The sequence below is a fragment of the Erpetoichthys calabaricus genome, chromosome 5 (genome assembly GCF_900747795.2).
Source record: "Erpetoichthys calabaricus chromosome 5, fErpCal1.3, whole genome shotgun sequence".
NCBI classification, from domain to species: domain Eukaryota; kingdom Metazoa; phylum Chordata; class Cladistia; order Polypteriformes; family Polypteridae; genus Erpetoichthys; species Erpetoichthys calabaricus.
In genome coordinates this window covers 34,938,017-34,959,991 of record NC_041398.2, presented here as the reverse complement: position 1 = coordinate 34,959,991, position 21,975 = coordinate 34,938,017, and the positions used below count along the sequence as shown (strand labels likewise).

At 41.8% G+C, this 21,975-nt stretch overlaps 1 protein-coding gene across 2 annotated transcripts in view; it reads right to left on the bottom strand.

The window, feature by feature from the left end:
- Window positions 1-690: 690 nt before the first annotated feature.
- Window positions 691-21,975, bottom strand: part of si:dkey-183c6.8 (protein O-GlcNAcase) — a 57,595-nt gene continuing 36,310 nt past the window's right edge. The window contains exons 9-16 of one of the 2 annotated variants that reach the window (XM_028802853.2): window positions 20,100-20,274; window positions 19,270-19,326; window positions 15,183-15,268; window positions 13,259-13,363; window positions 11,825-11,916; window positions 8,498-8,672; window positions 6,090-6,228; window positions 691-1,374 (exon numbers count right to left, since the gene is read on the bottom strand). In XM_028802853.2, the coding sequence (XP_028658686.2) occupies window positions 1,238-1,374; window positions 6,090-6,228; window positions 8,498-8,672; window positions 11,825-11,916; window positions 13,259-13,363; window positions 15,183-15,268; window positions 19,270-19,326; window positions 20,100-20,274 (966 nt within the window). In that variant the 3' untranslated portion in view covers window positions 691-1,237. The remainder of the gene's footprint in view (window positions 1,375-6,089; window positions 6,229-8,497; window positions 8,673-11,824; window positions 11,917-13,258; window positions 13,364-15,182; window positions 15,269-19,269; window positions 19,327-20,099; window positions 20,275-21,975) is intronic. The other variant, XM_051928231.1, reaches the window with a different exon arrangement.

Sequence of the window (21,975 nt, the reverse complement as noted above, 5' to 3'; positions counted from 1 at the left end):
TAATGAGATACCCAACAGAACCAATAAAGTATCAATACAACTTTATATTCTATTTATGCAGCATTTGCTTAGATGACCAGCCGAGCAGACCAAGAGAAGCCAAGAAGAAAAGGCAATGAGTGATAACCACAGAAACGGCATGCATGCTGTAATTTTAGCTTAAGAAATGATAAAAAAGCGTGATAATAACACTTTCTGCAGTTTCTACAAATCTGATTGCTGCCAGTATGTGCAAATTTCTGCATCAATGCAGTTAGACCTTACTATCAATAATCAATGATCTCAGTTTATCAAAATTTAAATGAATGCAGACTTTGATCGGAGGGCCAAAGTGCAAAAGTGTGTGAATGTGCGAAATGCCCCAGTCCCCACATGAGATGATGTGAAAGGCCAGTTGGAATTTTATTTTAAAAACTTATATTAAAAAAAGTAATATATAAATTGATTTTATTGATTAATTATGTTAAACAAACGCACACACACTATCACCTTATAAAAACATAAAGGTAGATTTGTCACTCAGCGTTGCGTTGCCTTTACATGTGTGTTGCCAATTTTTTGAAATACAACAACAACATTTATTTATATAGCACATTTTCATACAACAAGTAGCTCAAAGTGCTTTACATAATGAAAAGAAAAATAAAAGACAAAATAAGAAATTAAAATAAGACAACATTAGTTAACATAGAAAAGGAGTAAGGTCCGATGGCCAGGGTGGACAGAAAAAACAAAACAAAACAAAAACTCCAGAAAGCTGAAGAAAAAAATAAAATCTGTAGGGGTTCCAGGCCACGAGACCGCCCAGTCCCCTCTGCATGGCATGGCAGCTGCCTGAAGGCACTTGACAAGTTTGAAACAAGTCAAGCATTTCCTTCAAGTGAGTTGCTAAAAGCCTCACAATCTTGAAAAACTGCACTTTGCTAGTCCAAGTTGGAGGACTGAGGGGTCCCTCTGAGGCACACTGCAGCCATGAGATGTGACACGCTGTCGACATTCCTGTAGCTCTCCGATGAATGAAGTTACTGCACATACACACACACACACACCCACACAACTCATTTCACAATCCACATTGACATTGTCAACAGTCATTTCAGTTTCAGAAATTCAAAGAAGTTGTTTGAAGTGCTCAGGGGGTTAACCTGTGAGGTTTAAAAAAGGGTTTAAAAACAATAAGAAAAAACTCCCCACCCCGACACGCTGTATAAAAGGTTGGGTGGCTGAGCAGAGCAGGCTAGAGGAGTCGTCCCAACACAATGTCCTCGTGGTGAACCGCATCGCTGCGGAAAATCTCCAAGAAGCCAAGCTTGGTGAAAAACTCCAGGTGTAGCTGGTCAGTGGGCAGCATCTCACAAAACACTCCTTGGGAGCCTGCAGAGACAAAAGGGAGAAGGGACACGTTCAGACTCTAGCTCTGTGTTCTGCCATTTATTGTTTGCCTCCTTATAATGGCATAAATAACAACAGATATTCAGTAAACTGGAAAAAGATAATGTACTAAATACAAATGAAACAGAGTGAGACCTCAAATTCCACTATTGGGAATGCTGTGGAATTAGAAAATGAAAGTAAAGGGTACAAAGCAGATGTGCGTAAGTGTTTGGTTCAAAATTGATGATCAGTATTCTAAACAGTCCCCCAGACTGACGTTTACTCATGTGGCACGTGGCTGGGGGTGGTACCCAGCCAGGACGCCCAAGAGGACCGGAGGAGGGCTTACGCCTCCTCCAGACCACGAGGGGGCAACCACCCTGGTGGCTTTGGGGACCATGGGTAGAGAGCTTTGAAGCTCAGCCCTGTAGGGGCCCGTGGTCACCACCAGGGGGCGCCCCGGTGCCTATGGAGCCCTGGGGGGAAGAGGATCGGGGACACCCGGATGGGGAATGCTGGCGGAAGATTGTCGGGAGGCACCTGGAGCACTTCCGGGTGGTTATAAAAGGGGCCGCCTCCCTCGATTCGGGGGCTGGAGTCGGGAGGTCGAGAGACAAGGTCTTGGAGGAGGCAAGGAGGCGGCCTGAAGAGAAAGAGGCATAGTGTGGTGTTGGCCTGGACTTTTGGGGACCTTGGAGTTTGTGTGCACTGTCTTGTAAACAGTGACTGTAAATAAACGTGTGGTGGTGATTTTAACCTGTCTGTGTACAGCGGCTCGTTCCACACTCAGTTATGTTGACCTCTGTTGTAAGTCACTTTGGATAAAAGTGTCTGCTAAACAAAAGAAATGGGAATGAAATACTTTGTAATCTCTGATCAGAAAATGGGAAAAATTGAAATTCAGGATTATCTGATTGGCACCAAAATGTTGCAGTACACATTCGCATTCGCATCCAAACTAATTCCCATGCCCTAGAATTGATCAACATGGACTACATCAGTTCATGCATTGAAGAACATACACACAAAATTAAATGGGTGATCAGCTGGTCTTAGGATGCCAGCTTTCAGACATTAAAGAAACTATGAGATGAACAATCCATCAATCCATCCATCCATGTGTTAAGATGCTTAGGTGAATTTGGGGCTGGTACCTGCCTTTGATGATGTTGGGATTGCCTCCAGCTCCCAAAAGCATTAGATGGGAGGCCAGTCTATAGCTGGGTAAACTTATTCACACCAAGTCATCGGTTAATGTAAAATGTACATCTTACTGCATATGGAAGGTGTGACAATGCAGGTCCACTCCATCCCTGAACCCGACACCGTCGGTAATGTCACCGAGATGAGCTGACAAGTGAGGACAATTCTCAAATGAAGCCAGGGGATAGTGCAAGAATGCCAAGAGCTTTTATTAAAAACAAAACAATCAAAACAGTGTCCAAACAAAAAGCGCAGTGAATCTGGTTTCAATAAAATCATAAAACAAAGTGTTCATTGGGGATAAAAACATCAATAAATAAATCCATCAAAATCCGAGGTTAAAATGCAGTCTCTCTTATTACGATCACAGCCCACCTCCGTCTCTCATTCTCCCCGGCTCACCCATTGCTCCCGCAGCCGGCGGAGACCCAACAGCCACGAGCTCCTTTCGGCTGACCTTTGTCTTGGCTTCCTTACGGACATCACTGCCAGACCGTCTGAGGTCGGCTCTCCCCCTTCATCCTTCGCGCTCACGCAGTCGCTCCTCAGATCCCTCGGGAGGACACCTGCCTTGCTCAACCCACTCTAACTGAACATTCAGTGGGGTGAACTAGCCCCTAGAATGCTACCAACAAACGCTCCTTTGCGGCGCCCCAGCTCATGCTGTCTCCTCCTTACAGGTGGCCAGATCGTACTTCCAAAACCACCATTCATGTCCTTTAACCTCCTGCTTTCTTTCTCGATCCATCAATCCATCTATATCCCCCCTTTCCTGGTGTCAATCCATATATACACATCTCCCCATGCCTCCGTGGGCACAGCTCCTTAATCACAAGCCGCAGGAAGCCAATGAAACAATTGAGAACGATCGCACCCACACGTGCAGGTGCAACTCGCTCCAACTACCTCATTAACTCCCTGCAGTCGTGCAATCGCACCCATGGAGAACGACACGGCTATACGGGTTTAAAACCTGGCCTTTTTTTTTTTGAAGCCGCGGACCCACTATACCACAGAAGGAGCAATGGGACTCGGAGTTGAGCCACGTGAACAAGGGGAGTGCGCAGATGCACAGTGGCCAGTCTCCTGGGGATTGGAGACAGCAGTGCCAATCACCAAGTCATTCAATACCCAGCTTTTACAATAATATAACATTCTCAAGAAAGCAGCAGGGGCTGGAGTATAACCTTGCAGCACTAGGCAAGTGGTAGGACTTCACCCTGGAGCAAGTACATTTAATTCCAGTATTACGTTTTTAATAAAACACAATACGAGCACTGAAACCTTTTCTATTCATATCAATTGAATGGACTCTAAACAAAATGAAGGAACATCTTAATGATGATCAATAAAATGAGATGCCCCTGAGCCAGATTTCAAGTATCATAGCAAAGGGTCTGAATACTTATGTCAAGTTACGCATTGACATCTTCAGAAAGACTGTGAAAATATTGTAAAAGACTTGACGGTTTGTCAAAATGCCTTCGACATGGTCATGCTTCAGTATACAGTGGCATCAGAAAGTATTCAGACCCTTTCACTTTTCTACATTTTGTGTTGTGGCATCCTTGTGCTAAAGTCATTTAAATTCATTTTTCTCTACATCAAGCAACACTCAATATCCCAGAATGACAAAGCAAAAACAGAATTTTTGAATTTTACACATGTTAAAAATAAACTGAAATATGTGTTCAGACCCTTCTCTCAGCACTTAGAGGAAGCCCCTTTTGGCAGCCTGGACTCCTCTTAGGCTTGGCACATCAAGCTTCACACACCTGGATTTGGGGATTTTCTGATTTTCAGTTGTCACCAGAGATGCCAGGGATTTGGATGAACATCTCAAAGACATTCCCAGAGTTGTTCCTAAGCCACTCCTGTGCTGTCTTTGCTTTGTGCTTAGGATCTTTGTCTTGTTGGAAGGTGAACCTTCAGTCCAGTCTGTGGCTCAGAGTGCTCTGGAGCAGGTTTTCATTAAGGACTTCTCTATACTTTGCTTTGTCCATCTTTGCCTAGTCTCCCAGTCCCTACTACTGAAAACAAACCCCATAGCATGATGCCATCATCACCGTGCTACACCATTGGAATGCTATTGCACAGGTGATGAGCAGTGCCTGCTTTCCTCCAAATGTGTCACTGAATCTTGGTTTCATCAACCATCTTGCTTCTTATTGTCTGAGAGTCCTTTGGGTGCTTTTTTGCAAATTCCAAATGGGCTTCCATGTGTACTTTACTAAGCAGAGACTTCTGTCTGTCCACTCTTTCATAAAGCCCATATTAGTGGAGTGTTGCAGCGATGACCGTTCTTCTGAAGGTTTCTCCCACCTCCGCACAAGTCCTGTGGAGCTCAGTCAGAGTGACCATTGGGTTTTTGGTCTCCTTTTACCATGGTCATTCTCAGCCTGATTGCTCAGTTTTGTGGCCAGGTCTAGAAAGAACAAACTTCTCCCATTTAAGAACTGAGTTCAGTGTGCTCTTAGAAACCTTCAGTTGGGCAGAAACTCTTTATAGCCTTGCCAGATCTGTTCCTTCACACAACCCTGTCTCTCAGCTGTGCAGGCAATTCCTTCAACCTCACGGTTTGGTTTGTGCTCTGGAACTCACTGTCAATGGTGACACCTTCTACGGACAGCTGTGTGCCTTGCTTAATCATGAAATGGACACAGGTGGACTCCAAACCAGGTGTAGGAACATCTCAACAATGATCAATAAGATGGGATGCACCTGAGCCAAGTGTCATAGCAAAGGGTCTAATGTGAGATGTCAGTATTTTATGTTTATTAAAACTTACAAACATTTCTAAAAGCTTGTTTTCACTTTGTCATTCTGAGGTATCAAGCGTTTCCTTGATGTGGGAAAAAATGAATGTAAATGATTTTAGAATAAGGCTGCAATGTGTTAAAAGTGAAGGATTCTGAATACTTTTTGAATTTAAATTTATATAAAAATATAATGGATGCAGCATGAGGATGTGGCCATTCTTGAAATGATAGTTTAAATTAGACTAAGTTAGTGAACAAATAGCATAACAATCAACACAGTTAAATCAACTGATAAAAAAATAACTAATCAACACAGTTTATTTTTCAATCTGAAATATTTAACGCCCCTGACAGCCAAAACTGACAGCCTGCCTAACATTGGATGTTCACTTTAGTCTCATCTATTTTGTAGGGACATTAGCTGGTGATGCCTTAGGGCAAAAGTAATCTGATGCATTCAGCAGAGCCAAGAACAATGGGTGGCCTCTCCGCCTTCAAGGTATTCTACAACTTTCTGTCACCATAGCAAACATTTCAGCAAGTCTCTGACTCTTTGTCTTAAAGAAAGCCACAGCTTATCACTCTAGTTACCAGTCAAACACCCTTACAGTTAAGATAGAAACCATACAGAAACGTCATTATCTTATCATGCAGGAGGAACTTGAAGAGAAAAAAATGGAACTTACAGTCACAGTCCGAGAAACTGATGGACACATGACAAACACAGGTACAGTATGGCAGGTCAGCACTCACCATTCACTTTGAGAGCCAGCAGGAGACAGGTGGCAAGGCAGCGTGCCACACTGGAATCCAAGACATCTGGCAGGACCTCCACATGGACCAGGGATGGGAAGTGGTAGAGCAGGGAGTCCGGGTAGGTGGCCTTCTGCAGCTGGAAAAGGTGAAAAAGCTTCATGAGAGGGAGATACAGCATGAAGCGGCCTAACAATTGGTGAAAGGAAGACAAAAGTGAAAACCTGAAGGGCTGAGACTAAGATCCACTGGTACAATAGTTAAGACCGAAGCCTCACAGCTAGAAGTTTGAATACTGCACACAGTCAGCCTTCATGTGGAATTTACACAATCTGACATTCTGTCTCCGTTTTTTAAAAACAAATGATCCTATTTATCTGCCACTTCCCATCAGTGAGTGTGGCTGCATGTGCTTGAGCGAGTGTACTCAACATCCCACGCACAGATTGGTTACTTTTGCAATGAGGCTGTTGGGATAGACTCAAACAAGGTTGACTGATTGCTCTACATAATGCCCTGCATTCTTTCATCCATTGTTGCTTCTCAGACTGTAGAATGTGGATACAGGTAATGGAGAGGTGGACCATCCATTCGTCTATTTTACCAATCTGCTTATTCCAACAGCAGCCTATTCCAGGAGATTTGTATGTATACAAAGCAAGAACCAGTCTGGGATAGAACGTGGCAGACACACAGACAAACAGCCATAAGAAGTCATCAATTAGGATATGCTGAGCCTGTCCTGGAAGGAAGGAGCCAACCCAGGATGGGATTTAGGGCACACTCACACAAGCCCTCGTATTCAAGTTCAAGGAAGGAGTCAAACGTTAAACAGCACCCATTGATGCACAGACTCTTACATAAAGCTGGCTCAGAGTGATCAATCAGTAATAAATAACAGCAACAATACATTTTATGTATATAACACCTTTCTTGTGCTTGAAGTACTTAATCAAGGTGGTGTCAGCAGCTTTGGGTGCAGGGCAGGAACCCACTCTGGATGGGATGCACAACACACTCACTTGCACTCTTTGATAAGTGGAGATATGCAGAGACATGACAGAACATGCAGACCACAAAGAGACGGTTACCAGGCCAAGAATTCTAACCTGAAGCTGTGCAACAGCAGTCCTATCCACAGTGTCTCCCTGGCATCCGCCATTGGTTTATCTCTAAAATATATCAGGTCTACAGCTCACAAACAGCCACATGAAAAAGACTGTGCCACTGCTGCTCATATGATCAACTTCTTTGATATTCAGCCACAAGTCCATTTGCTTTCTTGGAGAACAAGTGAAATTTTAAATGTTACCAGTTCAGTTAAATCCCCTTAAGACATCAAAATTTATTATGAGGATTTACAATAAACGATCTTTTAAATCTAAAGTAGATATAGTGGAGGGGTGCCTCCACTCATTCTGTGGGGTTCCAGTGAACTGGTGCCTCCCCCAGAACTCTAGAGAGCCTCTTTCTACCACCATGGTAATTTACTTCGTGGGGAACCATGAATGGAGGAGGTCAGAACACTCAGAGGGCTTTGGGCTGGCCACATTAACTTCATCTATTTATTGACTGAACCCATTTAACCTAATTCTAGGACAAGGTGTCTGTCATGTCTGTTTCACTTCTCGGTGTCCTGTTGCTCTACTGCCAAGTTGTTCTTCTACCCATGGAAAACTCATCTGAGATACTGGGAGCCTTGGAATCAACACATGGAAAGGTTCTATCATCAGATTGGAGGGCCCACCATTTACCCTACTGTAGAATGCCCAGTAGGGGGCGGGCAGCTAGTTGGCCGAGGTCTCTAGCACTGTGACTGTGTCTGACTTTGACTGTTCTAACTGACCATGGACCCCTACAGAGGTTTATTTTCTCTAGGGATGCTGCTGACTGGAGTTCTTGTTTTCTTCTACTATGTTTTCAACAGGCCATAGACCAACAATTAATTATTGGGCAGATAATGCTGGCCTCCACTTATGTTTATCAGTTTCAAATTACTATGGTTTCTGTGTGTTTAAACAAATATGTCATCACGTGTACTAATTCTGTATTTAGCAATTTGTAAAATTTATACTTACATTTTACCTGAGATTTGGTCACAGCGCTCTGTGCCTGCACTCAGTTAAGAGCACTATACAAAAATAATCAGAATTGAAATTAGCTGAATGGAATGTACTGGTCAGTCAGCACAACCCACACATCCTGAGTATATCTGAGGAGAACCTACAAATGTACAGGGAAAACTCCAGACTGATACATTTAAACTTTGATTCACATTCCTTCAGGTGGTGTGGTTTCTTCAAACATTTGTTTGTATGCCTGGCCTTGCGCTAGTGTTTGCACTTCAGGAAATATTTACCTTCTCCTTTGGTGGTCACAAGCCTGTTTCTGTCAAAATGGGCACTCACCTCGGTGTAGCTTGCTTGTGGATATTTTTCTCTCATAGCAGGGAACCACGTGGCTTCACAGTTCTTGATGAAAGACTTGACGTCCATCACTCCCAAGGCATAACCACATAGACCTCGGTCGTCCTCCAAGATAAAGCTGTATTCTGGGCTCAAGTGTAAAAGAGGGCCCACCGTACTGTGAGAAAGGAGCAGAACATCACAGATTAGGGGAAATGGAATAAAAAGGCTGCCATTGGAGATGTGGTTGGTCTGTTAATATACATCTCGTGTGAGTGGAGACCCATCAAGTCCACCTTCCTTCCTGACATCTCTGATGGTATCATATGTGCAGGCAGATGGGTGTCAGTGTACTGTGTGTGAGTGCAAATGATAGGGAAAGAAGGCATTCATTACAGGCTAATGTAGCTGGAATATTAATATGAAGGGGGCTACCACCCAAAAATCATCTAGGTGGTCATGGAGTCAGTTACAGCTTGTTGACAAAAGGGGCAGGGTAACAGGTGAGCAATAAACAGCCAAGTATAACAGTGGGGTCAACATGGGCAAGTCAGAATGCAAAATCATCTTTGAACAGAGCACTAAACAGCTGAGTGCAACTGGGTCAAAAGAGGCTTGTCTGTGTAGATAGACAGATTGCTGATGTTAAGTTGCAGAAAACTCTTACTGCACCAAGAGATGAAGTTCTCCACCTGACTCCTATACTCTTTCTCATTCCCCTTATCAATACGTGCAGAATCATCTGAAAAGTTCTGCAAAGTCCATGTCCTGCTGTTATATTTATAATCTGAGGTGTACAGGGTGAAGAGGAAAGAAAACAGAACTGTTCCTGGTGGTGCTCCAGTGTTGCTCCCATCCACATTAGAGACATAGTCCTCGAGTCTCACAAACTGCGGTCTGCCTGACAGATAGTCCATTATCCAGGACACCATAGGCTCATCCACCTGTAATCCTTACAGTGCTGCCAGCCTTGTTTTGATGAAAAAACAGCCTTGAACAGAAGAGAGATAATTGCATTACACTCAGTCGTTCCAGGTGCTCTTTCAGACAAGGATTCACATAGTCCAGGACCAGCCTCACTGTAGTCGTCATGATGAGAGACTGGTCTGTAGCTGTTAGGTAAAGAGGCATATGCCTTCTTTGGAAGTGGAACAATGCAGGACATTTTCCACAGTAGCTGCCCTTTCTGAAGCCTTAGGGACAGACTGAAGAGATGACAGAGGACACCACAAAGTTGGTCAGCACAGGCCTCAAGAAGTCAAGGATTAATTCCATGTAGTCCCGCAGCTTCATCTGTATGTAGCTTCCTCAGGTTTCTCCTCACTTAGTTAACAATTATGGACAGCCCATGTTTATGGTGGACTTGTCCCTGGCCATTCCAATTATTGTGGTAGGAGTTGTTGACGTAGTATGGATGGTGTGGGGAGACTGGTCATTGGAGAAAGGTGGTAGTTGGAGGGAAGTTGGAGAGAAAATCTATTACAAAATTGGTTCAAGGTGTTAACTTTATTCATATTCCCTTCTAGCACCTGAGTCCTGGATTGCTTGAGTTCTGTAATTAAACCCATTAATTTCCAGACACCCTTCATGTTATTCTGAATGAGTTTGTTTTCTATCTTAGCTTCATACGCTTCCATTCCTTCACTTAGTTTTGTCTTCTGTACTCATTGAGCATCCTTGCCATTGTATTTATATTCTCAGTTCTTCTCATTCAGGTTTGGAAATGTGATGGTACAATAGTGTTGAAGCTAAAGTCTGTGATGTAGTAGCTGAGTATCTCTGGGTATCATCCTCATGTGACTCGTACATAACTTCCCAGAGTGTCCTTTGGAAGATGTCATTCAAGACCATTTCAGCCTTCCGCTTCTATGGTACACTCTCCTGGTGGTAACCTGTTGATGTCTAAAAACAGGCTTTTAGCTTGGAGTAAGATGGATCAGAATGTGGTCAGATCTGCCAAAAGGTGGCAAGGTTTACATTTAAATCATTTTTAACATTTGAATAGGACAAGTCCAGCTTGTTGTGCTTGTCACATACTCATGGCAGTTTGACATTGTTCCTTTGTTCCAAAGTCACATTAAAGAGTGAAGTTTCAACTTCTGATGCCTAAGATGCCTTTATTTTTTCCCCAGTAGACCATTACATTTTATAATATTTTTATTGAATAAATGATTGAAAAGTTTTTTATTCAAGTATATCACATTAATCTGTCTTTACTGTTTGTATGAAGATCTAATATTTGCTTGTTCAAATATGTTGAAAAAGTCAACAATTTCGATGGAGTGTATAAACATGACGGAATATACAATACTAGCCGACGTCCGCCGTAGCATACGGTGGTGTAAGAATAGGAATGGAAAACGGTGAGAAAGGAATTCAGAAATCATGAAGAAATAAATACTTCTTGAGAGACGCAGTTGTGAATAGGTGTCTTGATGGAGACGACAGATAATGAACAAACAGTTGCCGGATCCCAGAATAGAGATGAAGTTGTATAAAAACCCGTTGACAGAGAAGATACTGTCGTTCATTTTATAACAAAGGCTTAGGAAACAACCGTCGCAGTATAACGAAAATACGAAGGAGCGAAACCAGTGCCAATGGTCGACAGAGTACCTTTCTGTAGCAGGCTAAGGAAAAGACTCCCAGGCACACACGTGGCTGAAGTGAAAGGTCATGCGGTCAGGCTAGATATAGGGCGGTGACGTGACACCAATGGGGTCATGAGAGAGGAGCGGGGAACACGGTAGTCCAAAGGTGGAATAGGAATTGAGAAAAGCGGGTTGGGGGTGTATGGGAGGCCTCAGGCAGCGTGGAGAAGGGTTTGGAAGAGCAGGAATAGGAATTGAGAAATGCCATGTCGGCTGTGTATGGGCGGGACTGCTTTTGAACAGGAAGCAGGACATACCAGAAGAGAAATATATATAAGAGATACGTTGTTTGTTTTCTTGACCACCCTGATGTATGGCTAATCAGGTTGATGAGATGAATATCAGTAATACTTATCTAGAGTATTTCAGATATCATCATTCTCATTAGTCTTTAAATAACCCCATCTGTACCACAAAAAACTCACTATTGCTTAATTCTGTGGTTTTTAGCCCTAATGACGTTCAAGAACAGTTTTTGCAGTGCTTTTCTTCTGTGATGCTATATAAGAACAAAATTATGTTACAATATTGACAAATGGCATGGAAGAATGTTAATTGTCACCTCAATGTAACAGTAGGTCAGAGGTACTGATTGAACAGATAGACTTCTGATATACCAGAATTTTTACATACGGGTGTGTGCCATACAAATGGTGTGAGCTGTGTGTGTGTCACCCACCTGTCCCCTGTTAGATCAGGGTGTTTCCTTAGACTGTGTGAGGGGTCCAGTGATTTGTGGTGGAGTTCCCTGCAGATCCGATACAGCTCTGCCTGTGAAGAGACAAGACATCAACTGGCCATATGTCAACAAAAGGTAAAGTCTTGGATCCTCGAATGTTGGCTAGCAATAACCGAACTGAAAGGAAAACTGCTTGATTATTCATCTTTATCAGCCATTGCTCTTTCACTCTGGTACCCACTCACTCTTTCTGATTTGCCAGTTAATCTCACATACGTGTCTGTGGCCTCTTAATCGGCTAACAGCTTTTATCTATAAGTAAGTCTTATTATTACTTAATTTTTGCCAAAGTGAATGGATCATTTAAAAATATGGTTATCCGTGTCTATGAAATTTTGCTTAGACATATTGTACTTTTAAATTTGAGAGTGTTGTGTTTGTGAAGGGCACTTTATAATAATAAACTGAAATGAACTTACGCTTGATGTCAAAACCAGTTATTCTAATCATTACTTTAGTAATGTGTATAAATAAAAAAAATAATGATGCTGTGTGAGCAGTGCACAGTGTTTCCTTCATAACGCAGAACATGGCCATTGGTATAACAAAGTAATATTAGCATGACTGGGCTGGACCACTAATGTCCATCAATAATTATTTTATATATAGCAGTGCTGTTAACATCATGCACCATTACTAGATGATTTACCAGGCTACTAAAATTACAGAAAATGAAATGGTCTCCATCATAAAAAGAAAATAATGCTCACAGCAGTGCATATGATAAGATATCTAGCAGCAGGGCAAATAATAGCCAAGGTGGCACAGGAAAGGGAAGGGGTCCTAGGGCAAAGAACAAGAGGAAGACGGAGCACAGGGGCAACCCCAGCATGCCATACCAATGCTGGAGAAGGTATTACTTAGAGTGGCATACAGCACTGTCCAACACAGAGTGAACATTGAGACCTGGAAGGAAACATGAAATGTTCAACCAGAACACCAGAGGTCAGTGTGAGCCAAAAAGTGCTGGGAGTTTCCTGAAAGACCCAAGAGGCCCAATATGGAAATGGCTTCTGCACAGATCTCACATGGCGTTTATAACCACATCCCTTGAAGAGTGTAGGGCCAAGTGAGGCTATGTCACCTTAAAGATGGTAAAGATGAAGTATGGTCAGTGCACCTGAATGACTTTCCAGAGTCAAGCACATGACCTTACAAGACTGGGTACCAAACATGGACTTATCGTGTTTCAAAAATTGTGGGGCCCAAGGATGGCTATGTCACATTAGACAAGATAGAGGCTGAGTGCGATACACAGAACAGACACAGTATGGAACGTAATTTAAGCTGAGTATTAAGCATTAGCTTCAGCTTAATGTACCCAATGCAAGGTATCACAAAATTCAAAAAACAGAAACACAGTGAGGTCCATACCTTGTCTTTGGAAGCAAATGAGCGAATATTGTATGACTGGGATGCTGGGAAAAGGGGTGGTGGGTGAATGAAAAGTTCAGGACTGGTCCCCAATGGCAGCATCATCTTCAAAACAAGAAGAAAATTATATTAAAAGATCAAAGTGGTCATCCTGTTCCTCGTGAGATAATAAGAATAGTTGTGTCCTAATAAAACTGAAAGCCTCTATCTGTGGACTCTGACTGACACAGCTGCATTATAGTGAAAGGGAGAGAACTGCAAATAGACCAGAAGATGAAACAGGGAAAAAAATATGGAAGAAGCAAAGTCAAAAATTGCCTAAACAACAAATTCCAAAACAATAACCAAAGTCTTAGTTAAATTAATGTTTAAGATGAAAAAATCAAAATCCTGGCCACTAATGCTAGTGGATGATGGATACGGGATGATTTGGTTTGTGTGGTCATTCAAGAGATGAATGCATAATTACATATTTCCCTATTCACATATCACATATATCACATATTGAACGCATAATCACATATTTCTAGGAATTTTACTTCTATAAGAGGATTCTGTATACATATAATTCATTTTTGTAATTGCTCTTCTTCTCTGGAATCATTTTCATTGTGTTAAAAATATGATGAGCCTTGGTGCTGCACCATTTTGTTTTCTTTATGGGCACCCTGATTGTGAGCTGTTTTGCTTGCAGTTGCTATATGCATTACTAACACATGACAATGGGAGCCATGGGAGTCGTGTGATGTCATTAGTATGGCAGTATAAAGATGGGCTTTGGCCATCTTCCATTTTCCGTATTTTTATATTTGTAGGAGCTTTATAAGTGGTTTTCAGTCTTCTTAACTTTTTGACAACAATTCTACAGCTTTATTTTTGACTTTGATTTTGGTTTATGAATTGGTTTAGATGCACATTTTGACCTCCTGGTACTTGATCCTAGCCTGTAGGATCTAAGCTTTGTTCCAGCATTTTTCCATCTCCTAGTCCTTCTCATAACTTCTTGACTGCCTTACTTGCCAGACAGTACACTGTCACACATTAGAGGATTTTTCAGATATGGTTTACATAACAGTATTTTAGCCAAAGTGTGTGTGTTTGGGACTTTGTGAACATAAGACTTGATTCCTGCCATGTGGATCAAATGACATAAAACAAATTCATAAAGCAATTCTTTTCATGTACGTTTTGATATTGTTTGCTGTTGTTCACACTGAGTCTCTGTTGAATTCCACTGTATCAGGAATTTTTGATCTCCATTCTTCATGAAAACATGGGATTAAAATTTTCCTCAACTATCACTACAAAAAAAAATGCATAAAAATGACCAAAAAATTTGTGATTTTTATTTTCTTCACGGGCACCACCATTTTTAGCTGCAATTTTGGAGTTGTCCTGACTCAGCAGGAAACAGATTTTTTAAGATGAACCAGGAGATGCAAAAGGCAAAACAAAAACAAATTAAACATATTAAAGAGGTGACCGAAATCGAGATGAGATGCAAGAATCATAGTCAAAAATCAGGCAAGACACAACAATCTATTAGCAAAGAGAGTATTTTTATCCCATCAATGAACTCAACGTCACAACCCTGGAGACCAAACCATTAGAAATGATTTGGCACCTAATACGGAAAAAGCAATGGGACCCTAAAATTCATCCCTGATCATGACAGGAGTATTTGGAATATTGGAGGTATACAGCTAATAATTTCAATGAAAAATTCACAAAAGGCCACATTATTTGACATCAGGAGAGTGGACTAAAAATGCTAAATAAAAAGAAAAAAGGATCCGTCTACCAGAGGCTACTAACCATAACTCTCCACTTGAGGTCAGTTACTCTTCTGATATTGGAGTCTGCTCGACCTGTCACCCTTGTTCACCTTACAAACCTTTAATGAATAATGGTCACCATATCCTACCTGGAATTCTCCTGAAATGCCTCCTTTAAAGACCCAGGGTTCCACCTCAACTCCAAGCAAATCCACTGAGGCTATAGTGCGGCACCCTGAACACAGAAAAACAGCAGGGAAGGTGAATGTCAGTCAAAGGCAAGCAGAGACAGGTTTGTTATTAAAGATCACTGAAACAAGGAATAACTTTTGGGCCAAGAATAAGGGCTATGTAACAAGACCTCAACAACTGTTTTGTTTGGTCTTAATAAGCCTTGCAAAGCCGTTATGCCACTATCTACAGCAAGGGCTACCAACAGTGCATCTCTTGGTCACCCACTGCTGCTTAACAAGACCTCAGCCAAGGCTTTGTTTGTTTAACATAGCAAGCCCTTTAAGTGTTCTAATCTAAATTTCTCCTATTATGTGTGAGCATGCCCTGTGACTGCTCTGTTACATGTCCAGCTTAAGTTCCTGCCTTGTATCTGATACTATCCCTGCATACTGTCCTGACTCTAACTTAAAGGGAGAGTTGGACCCTTAACAGTGCCCACTGACCACCACTGCTTTGAACTTCAAGTCATGTTAACACATGCTAAAGAATGGATGACTTGCACTGCAGTCTTGTGTGCTGCAATCAGAGAGACATGCACATATATGAAAATGATCCAAGTCCACTGGAATAGGGATACTGCTCAAGAAAATGGGTAAGAAGTAAGCATGAAAGTCTGAGAGTTTATTATTACTAACTTGCATCTTATGAAATGATCTTTCCTGTAATGTATTGCTCATTTTGTGCCTCCTGAAACCTTAAGGAGTGGATGAGTGTTTTAAAGGCTGATAAAAATGTTTAAAACTCAAAGTGGATGTAGGTGAACAATTACTTCATTTAGCAAACCATCTGCATGTGCTCATTGTAATGGATGCAATTGATTAATTTTATAAACCTTTAATGGATTCAGCAATCCAAATCATGTGGCACCGGCAGGAAATTAGTCCCAGGATTGCAAGGTAAAATTGAAAGGAAAGTTTCTGAACCATCTCTACCTCACAGCCACCAGGTGGCAGCAATGGGTAGATCTTCATAAATGGAGGAGCTAAGTTACGACTTGGGAGGAGAGACTTGGCCTTAAAGGCAACTGAAGGTGACCTATGTAGAGGTTTAATAGATTAATAGAGTCATTTCTGTCACATATACAGAGTACTGTACAGTGAAAATCTTACCTGCATGTGTCAGTCACCATGCAACACGTCACCACCCTCTGAGCAGCTTCTGAAGCTACAGCCCACAAGTGAACTGGGAGGAAGACGCCATGAATAAGGCACAGAAAGACTGAGTAAGGGAGTACTTTGCTGTTACTTTGAGGTGGGAAAAGAATACGCCTCCCCAAATGGTGCAGAAAAAAAGGGTCTGGAGGGCTCCTCATTTGTTACAATATACTGCTATACACTCAGTGGGCAAATTATTAAGAAGACTTGTACACTTGCTTATGCATGCAATTATTTAATCAACCAATTGTGCGGCAGCAGTGTAATGAATAAAAGTATGCAGATACAGATTAGAAGCTTCAGGTGATTTTCACATCAACCACCAGAATGGGGAAAAAATATGATGTTAGTGTTTTTGACCGTGCCAAGAATGTTGGTGACAAACGGGCTGGACTGAGTATTTCTATAACTGCTGATTTCCTGAAATTTTCTCGTACAACAGTCTCTACAATCGCTACAGATTACCCAGAACAGTGCAGAAAACAAAAACCTGAAAACTAGCCAGCTGAAGACTAAAAGAGTAGCCTGGTCTGATGACTCTTGATTTCTGATGAGGCACACAAATAATAGGGCCATAATCTGGTGTGAACAGCATGAATGCATGCACCCATCCTGCCATGTGTCAACAGTCCAGGCTGATGGTGGTGGTGTGATGGTGTGTTGAATGTTTTATTGGTACACGTTTGGTCTATTTATACCAACCAATCATTGCTGGAATGCTATGGCCTGTTTGAGTATTGGTGCTGACCATGTGCATCCCTTTATGGCTACAATTTACCCCATTTTCTAATGGCTACTAATAGCACGATAATGCACCATTACACAAAGCAAAAGTTGTGTCAAACTGGTTTTGTTAACATGACTGTCCTGTGGTGCAAGATCTGCATTTTTTTTAAACAGTAGATGCCTATATTGTCATTATTTTGCTAAAACAACAACAAAAAAAAGATGAGCTGAAATACAGGAAAATTGTATGGACAATTAACATCAAAGCATCTTCTCTTTCTGAGTTGTACCAGTAATCAATCACCTTAAAACATCTATGTAAATGAAGCAGAAGCCCAGGAAGCAGCTGTGATGCTTTGAGCTGTGCAGATTACTTTATTGCTTAGGAAATGGACATGCATACACAGATCAAAAACTGTAAACAAAGTCATCCATCATATTGACAGCCAGCCAATCAAGTGTGTATAATATCACATGTCCCTGAAGCCCCATGTCGAATTTAAAAACAAATATTGCTTGTCCGAGGAACCAACAGGGGAGAAGAAACTGCGACAACAAAAAGGACATCAGAGAAAGGGAAGGTAACGTCAGAAAAGGAGACCCAGAGATATGTGACCGTTTCATGATCGTCAGCGAAAGCATCTTACGAATAACATCAATTGCTAGATCAAAAGCCGCTCCATATCTAGAGTGACTGAAGTAATAAAGTAAATATTGTATTAAGAATACTCTGAGTAGTTGAACGTTTGCCATACATTCTGATCTGCGGAATTTATCAAGATGAAGAGCAGAGCTCAATCCGATAGAGGGAACTGTACGTAAAGTAAGACATCATTGGTTGATAAATGACCCATAGCCAAAGACCCAGAGCCAAAGTAATATTTAGATCTGAGATATATCTAAGATATCATACATTGTTTGTGCCAATAATAAGTAAGTCTCTTGAAGTGCTAGGGAGTGACAGGTTGTGCTTGTGTTATTCATATGGCATTTATGCAGTTAGGGTCAGTGTGTATGTGTATATCTGTGTACATATGTATGTTAATCGCAAGGTGAGGGAGTAGAATAATAAACCTGGGGAATGCCATGATTATACAATGATAATTAGTTCAATGTTCTTCAGTGGCTTTCACTGTCACCAGATCTGCATCCAGTAGAAAATCTTCAAAATTTGGTAGAATGGGACATCCATCCATCCATTTTCCAACCCGCTGAATCTGAACAGGGTCACGGGGGTCTGCTGGAGCCAATCCCAGCCAACACAGGGCACAAGGCAGGAAACAATCCTGGGCAGGGTGCCAACCCACCGCAGGACACACACAAACACACCCACACACCAAGCACACACTAGGGCCAATTTAGAATCGCCACTCCACCTAACCTGCATGTCTTTGGACTGTGGGAAGAAACCGGAGCCCCCGGAGGAAACCCACGCAGACACGGTGAGAACATGCAAACTCCACGCAGGGAGGACCCGGGAATCGAACCCAGGTCCCCAGATCTCCCAACTGCGAGGCAGCAGCGCTACCCACTGCGCCACCGTGCCGCCCAGAATGGGACATGCAGCATGAAATTGTGTGATGTGATCATGCTAATACATTCCAGAATCTCAAAGGAATGTTTCCAACATCTTATGAAATGCATGCCACAAAGAGCTGATGCTGTTTTGAGTACAAAAGGAGGCCCTACCCAATATGTTTGGTGTTCCTAATAATGTGTTCATTGAGTGCATTTTGCCATTTTTTCACTGACTGCAGCTCTCTCTGGGGCTTTAATCTACTGCTAAAATTTTACTCCACTGCACTTTTATTATTTTATGGCTGTGCAATCCTACACTACACTTCATGAGATGCACTATAAAAATAATAGCTTGTCTTTTTTCTTTCCCAAAATTCACTGCCCTGGTCTGTTAGTGGACTGACTTGTTACCTCCTGCACGTCTTTTAATCAGGTGGATTTAAAGCCCTACTGGCATCTCACACATTTAAAGTCATTGCTTCCACCTTGTGGTGAGGAGGAGGAGGAGGACTGCATTGGTCCTTCCAACTTCACCTCTTGTAACTCCCAAGCTAGGAACCTCTCCCCTCCAAATTAGCCCCCCTCACGACACTCAGGTGCGTACAATGAAAGCAGTTCCTCCAAGAGCCAAATGGGTGGTTGTCACTCAGCACATGGCCATCTGAAAGAAAATGGGAAAAAATGAATTAATATTGTGAATGTTAGGCCTTTCACCTACATCTGTATTACCACAGGTTACCCCTGACTTGGTCCTTCTTATATGTAAACCATCTAAACTGATCTGAAGTGTCTGATATTATTATTTATCTGATCTTTACCTATTAATGGGAAATGAGGAACTGATAGACCCCAAAACCAGAGATATTCAGCAGTAACCACAAGCTGTCTTTTATGATCAATTGTTTAGTAAGTCTTTCCAATACAGCAAATTAAACAGAATTGTACATTATGACAGAACCCATGCCAGGTAGTATTATGATAGTATTCCATACCAGGTAGAGACACCCTTCACCATTAAACTTCAAATTAGTTTAAGTCTTTTGCCATTCCACAAAAATCTGGAAATAAGGGATCTAACTTCTGAGTAAAGTAGAATCATGGTACTTACAAAGGAGAGGAAAGAAGGACTGACTTCATTAAATATGTGAAAATAATATGATTGCAATAACTTATGCAGAAATGTCCACCCTTAGGTGCCTAAAGCAATCAGAACTGAGATTAAAAGGAGGTAAACAGAATTGCTAGGATAATTTATTAAATGGTAAGATGGAGAATTTTGTTCAGTTAATTTTTTAACCAGAAAAGGTTTCATAAATTTTAAAAAGGTCTAAAATAACAGGAATATCTGAAGGAACTTTACCTAGGCACTTAGGTGTGTTGGGGACAACCAATCTCAGCCTAGCTGGAGCACAGCTGTTGGAATGGCTCACTCACCTAGCCACAGTACAAAGGCCTTAGCCAGCAGTGTGGTGTTGCGGACATCCCACACATAGGGGTAGAGGTCATAAAGAAAGGCCCGGTTGGTCGACTTAATGATGCGACTGTGCAGATGAAGGAGATTGTCACATTCTTGTTTGAAGTGAAGTGCTCGAGACCTCCATTCATCCACCTGGAGAAAGAGGGAAAAGATGTGATAACTTGTCATGTCTCTCTCGACAAAGTGCCTTTTAGGACAGACTTGGTGCTGGGCACTTTAATGCATTTCTGAACAGACTGTCTTTTAAGAAGCATGGACAAAAGGCTAAGTCCAAACAATAAGAGTGCACCAATGTAGAGAGACAACAACCAAATAGAAATTAACCAATAAGATGTTGACTAAATTGTGTCAGTGAGGTGGAGGCCGCGCCAATGAAACTTTCAAAAGCACTTGAATGAGAAAAATGCTACAGCACCCTGGAAAGAAACCAAAGGAATGCGGCAATGAAGCAATTTGAACTCACTGGGTCATGACCATCTACTCATAGATGGGATGAGAGAGGAAGCGAAGAATGTAACGGGAGGGGCTGCAGTGGAAATTTGCTTTGGAAACTGGTGTGCAATATGGTTAAGACTGAAAGAAAGCAGCACAGTGTTCATGTATGGAAACAGCAGGATGCCATGATGAAGGAACACCATGGCAAACTCTGCAAAGCTTTAGCTTAGTTCCTCTATAGCCTAAGCTGGCCTCCTCTGAGGATGCAGCAGAGTTTCAGACAAAGGCTTACCAACAGGAAGAAGAGATATGATCATGATAGAGACAGGAGAGTTGCTACAGTATGTGGTTCATGAGAGTCAGGTGGGTAAACCATAAAATAAGAGACACTAGGAACCCAAGAAGTGCCCTGTTGGGCACTAGGTTCACATGGCTTTCCTTTGCTTAATTTGAGAATATCTGTGTTTTTAAATCTGTCAATTGATTTTTGATCAAGGAAATCATGGCCATTAAAAACTCCTGGCAGGTTAACATGTTGATATGCCTTCCCTGCACTTGCCAAATGTCCACGCCATAGTTGTTTCAGTCCAATGCACGCTAATGTTGGCTGTGTTAGTGGTAAACATGACAACAATAGCGATCAGAATGTGGAGGAAGTGGTCTGAGCCACTAACTGAGAGCAGACAGAATGCACAGGGCCAGTGACGCAGAGGTTGGAACTAAGCCAGCAGAGGTGGGAACATGCAATAACTGAAATGAGGAGGTACGGACTGAGCAAGAGAAGCTGGAAATTGAACCATTAGAGCTCATAATTGAACCAGTGATGGAGAGATTGGCTCAGGGAAGGTGAAGTGTTTTTATTCTGTTGAAGTTCTTATAATGTTTCATGGTTTACACAATAAATCCTATTCTGGTATGGTATTTGTAGATATTTTCCTAATGTGCTATTTTTTTCAGTTTTTTGAGTGACATGGTTTTCCAGGGATCAACAATCTGATGATCTTTGAAAAATTCTAAAGTAAAAAACTGAGGTCTTCACTCTCTGTGGTCACAAAAGATCCCTGGGCATCTTTCAAAATGAGTAAGGTGCCCTGCAATGTCCTGGATGAACTGCCCACCACTACCTATGCATTGGTGGTGGTTGAAGAAGTTCTGTGTCTCTTACTTTGCGCCTCAATTCAAGATGATGAAATAATGTGGACTGGTACAATTCATCGTGTGTGTGACAATAAGAGCAGTCCTCTGTTTCAGATGAGTTACTGTCATCAGAACACACATTGAGAGAGTTGTTTTGTACTCCTGAATAATTTATGTAATGACTGCTCTCTATTGATTTTGATATTTCTTCCACTCTTCCTGCTGGCCTCCATCAGAGGAATGCCACCATTTTATTTTCTT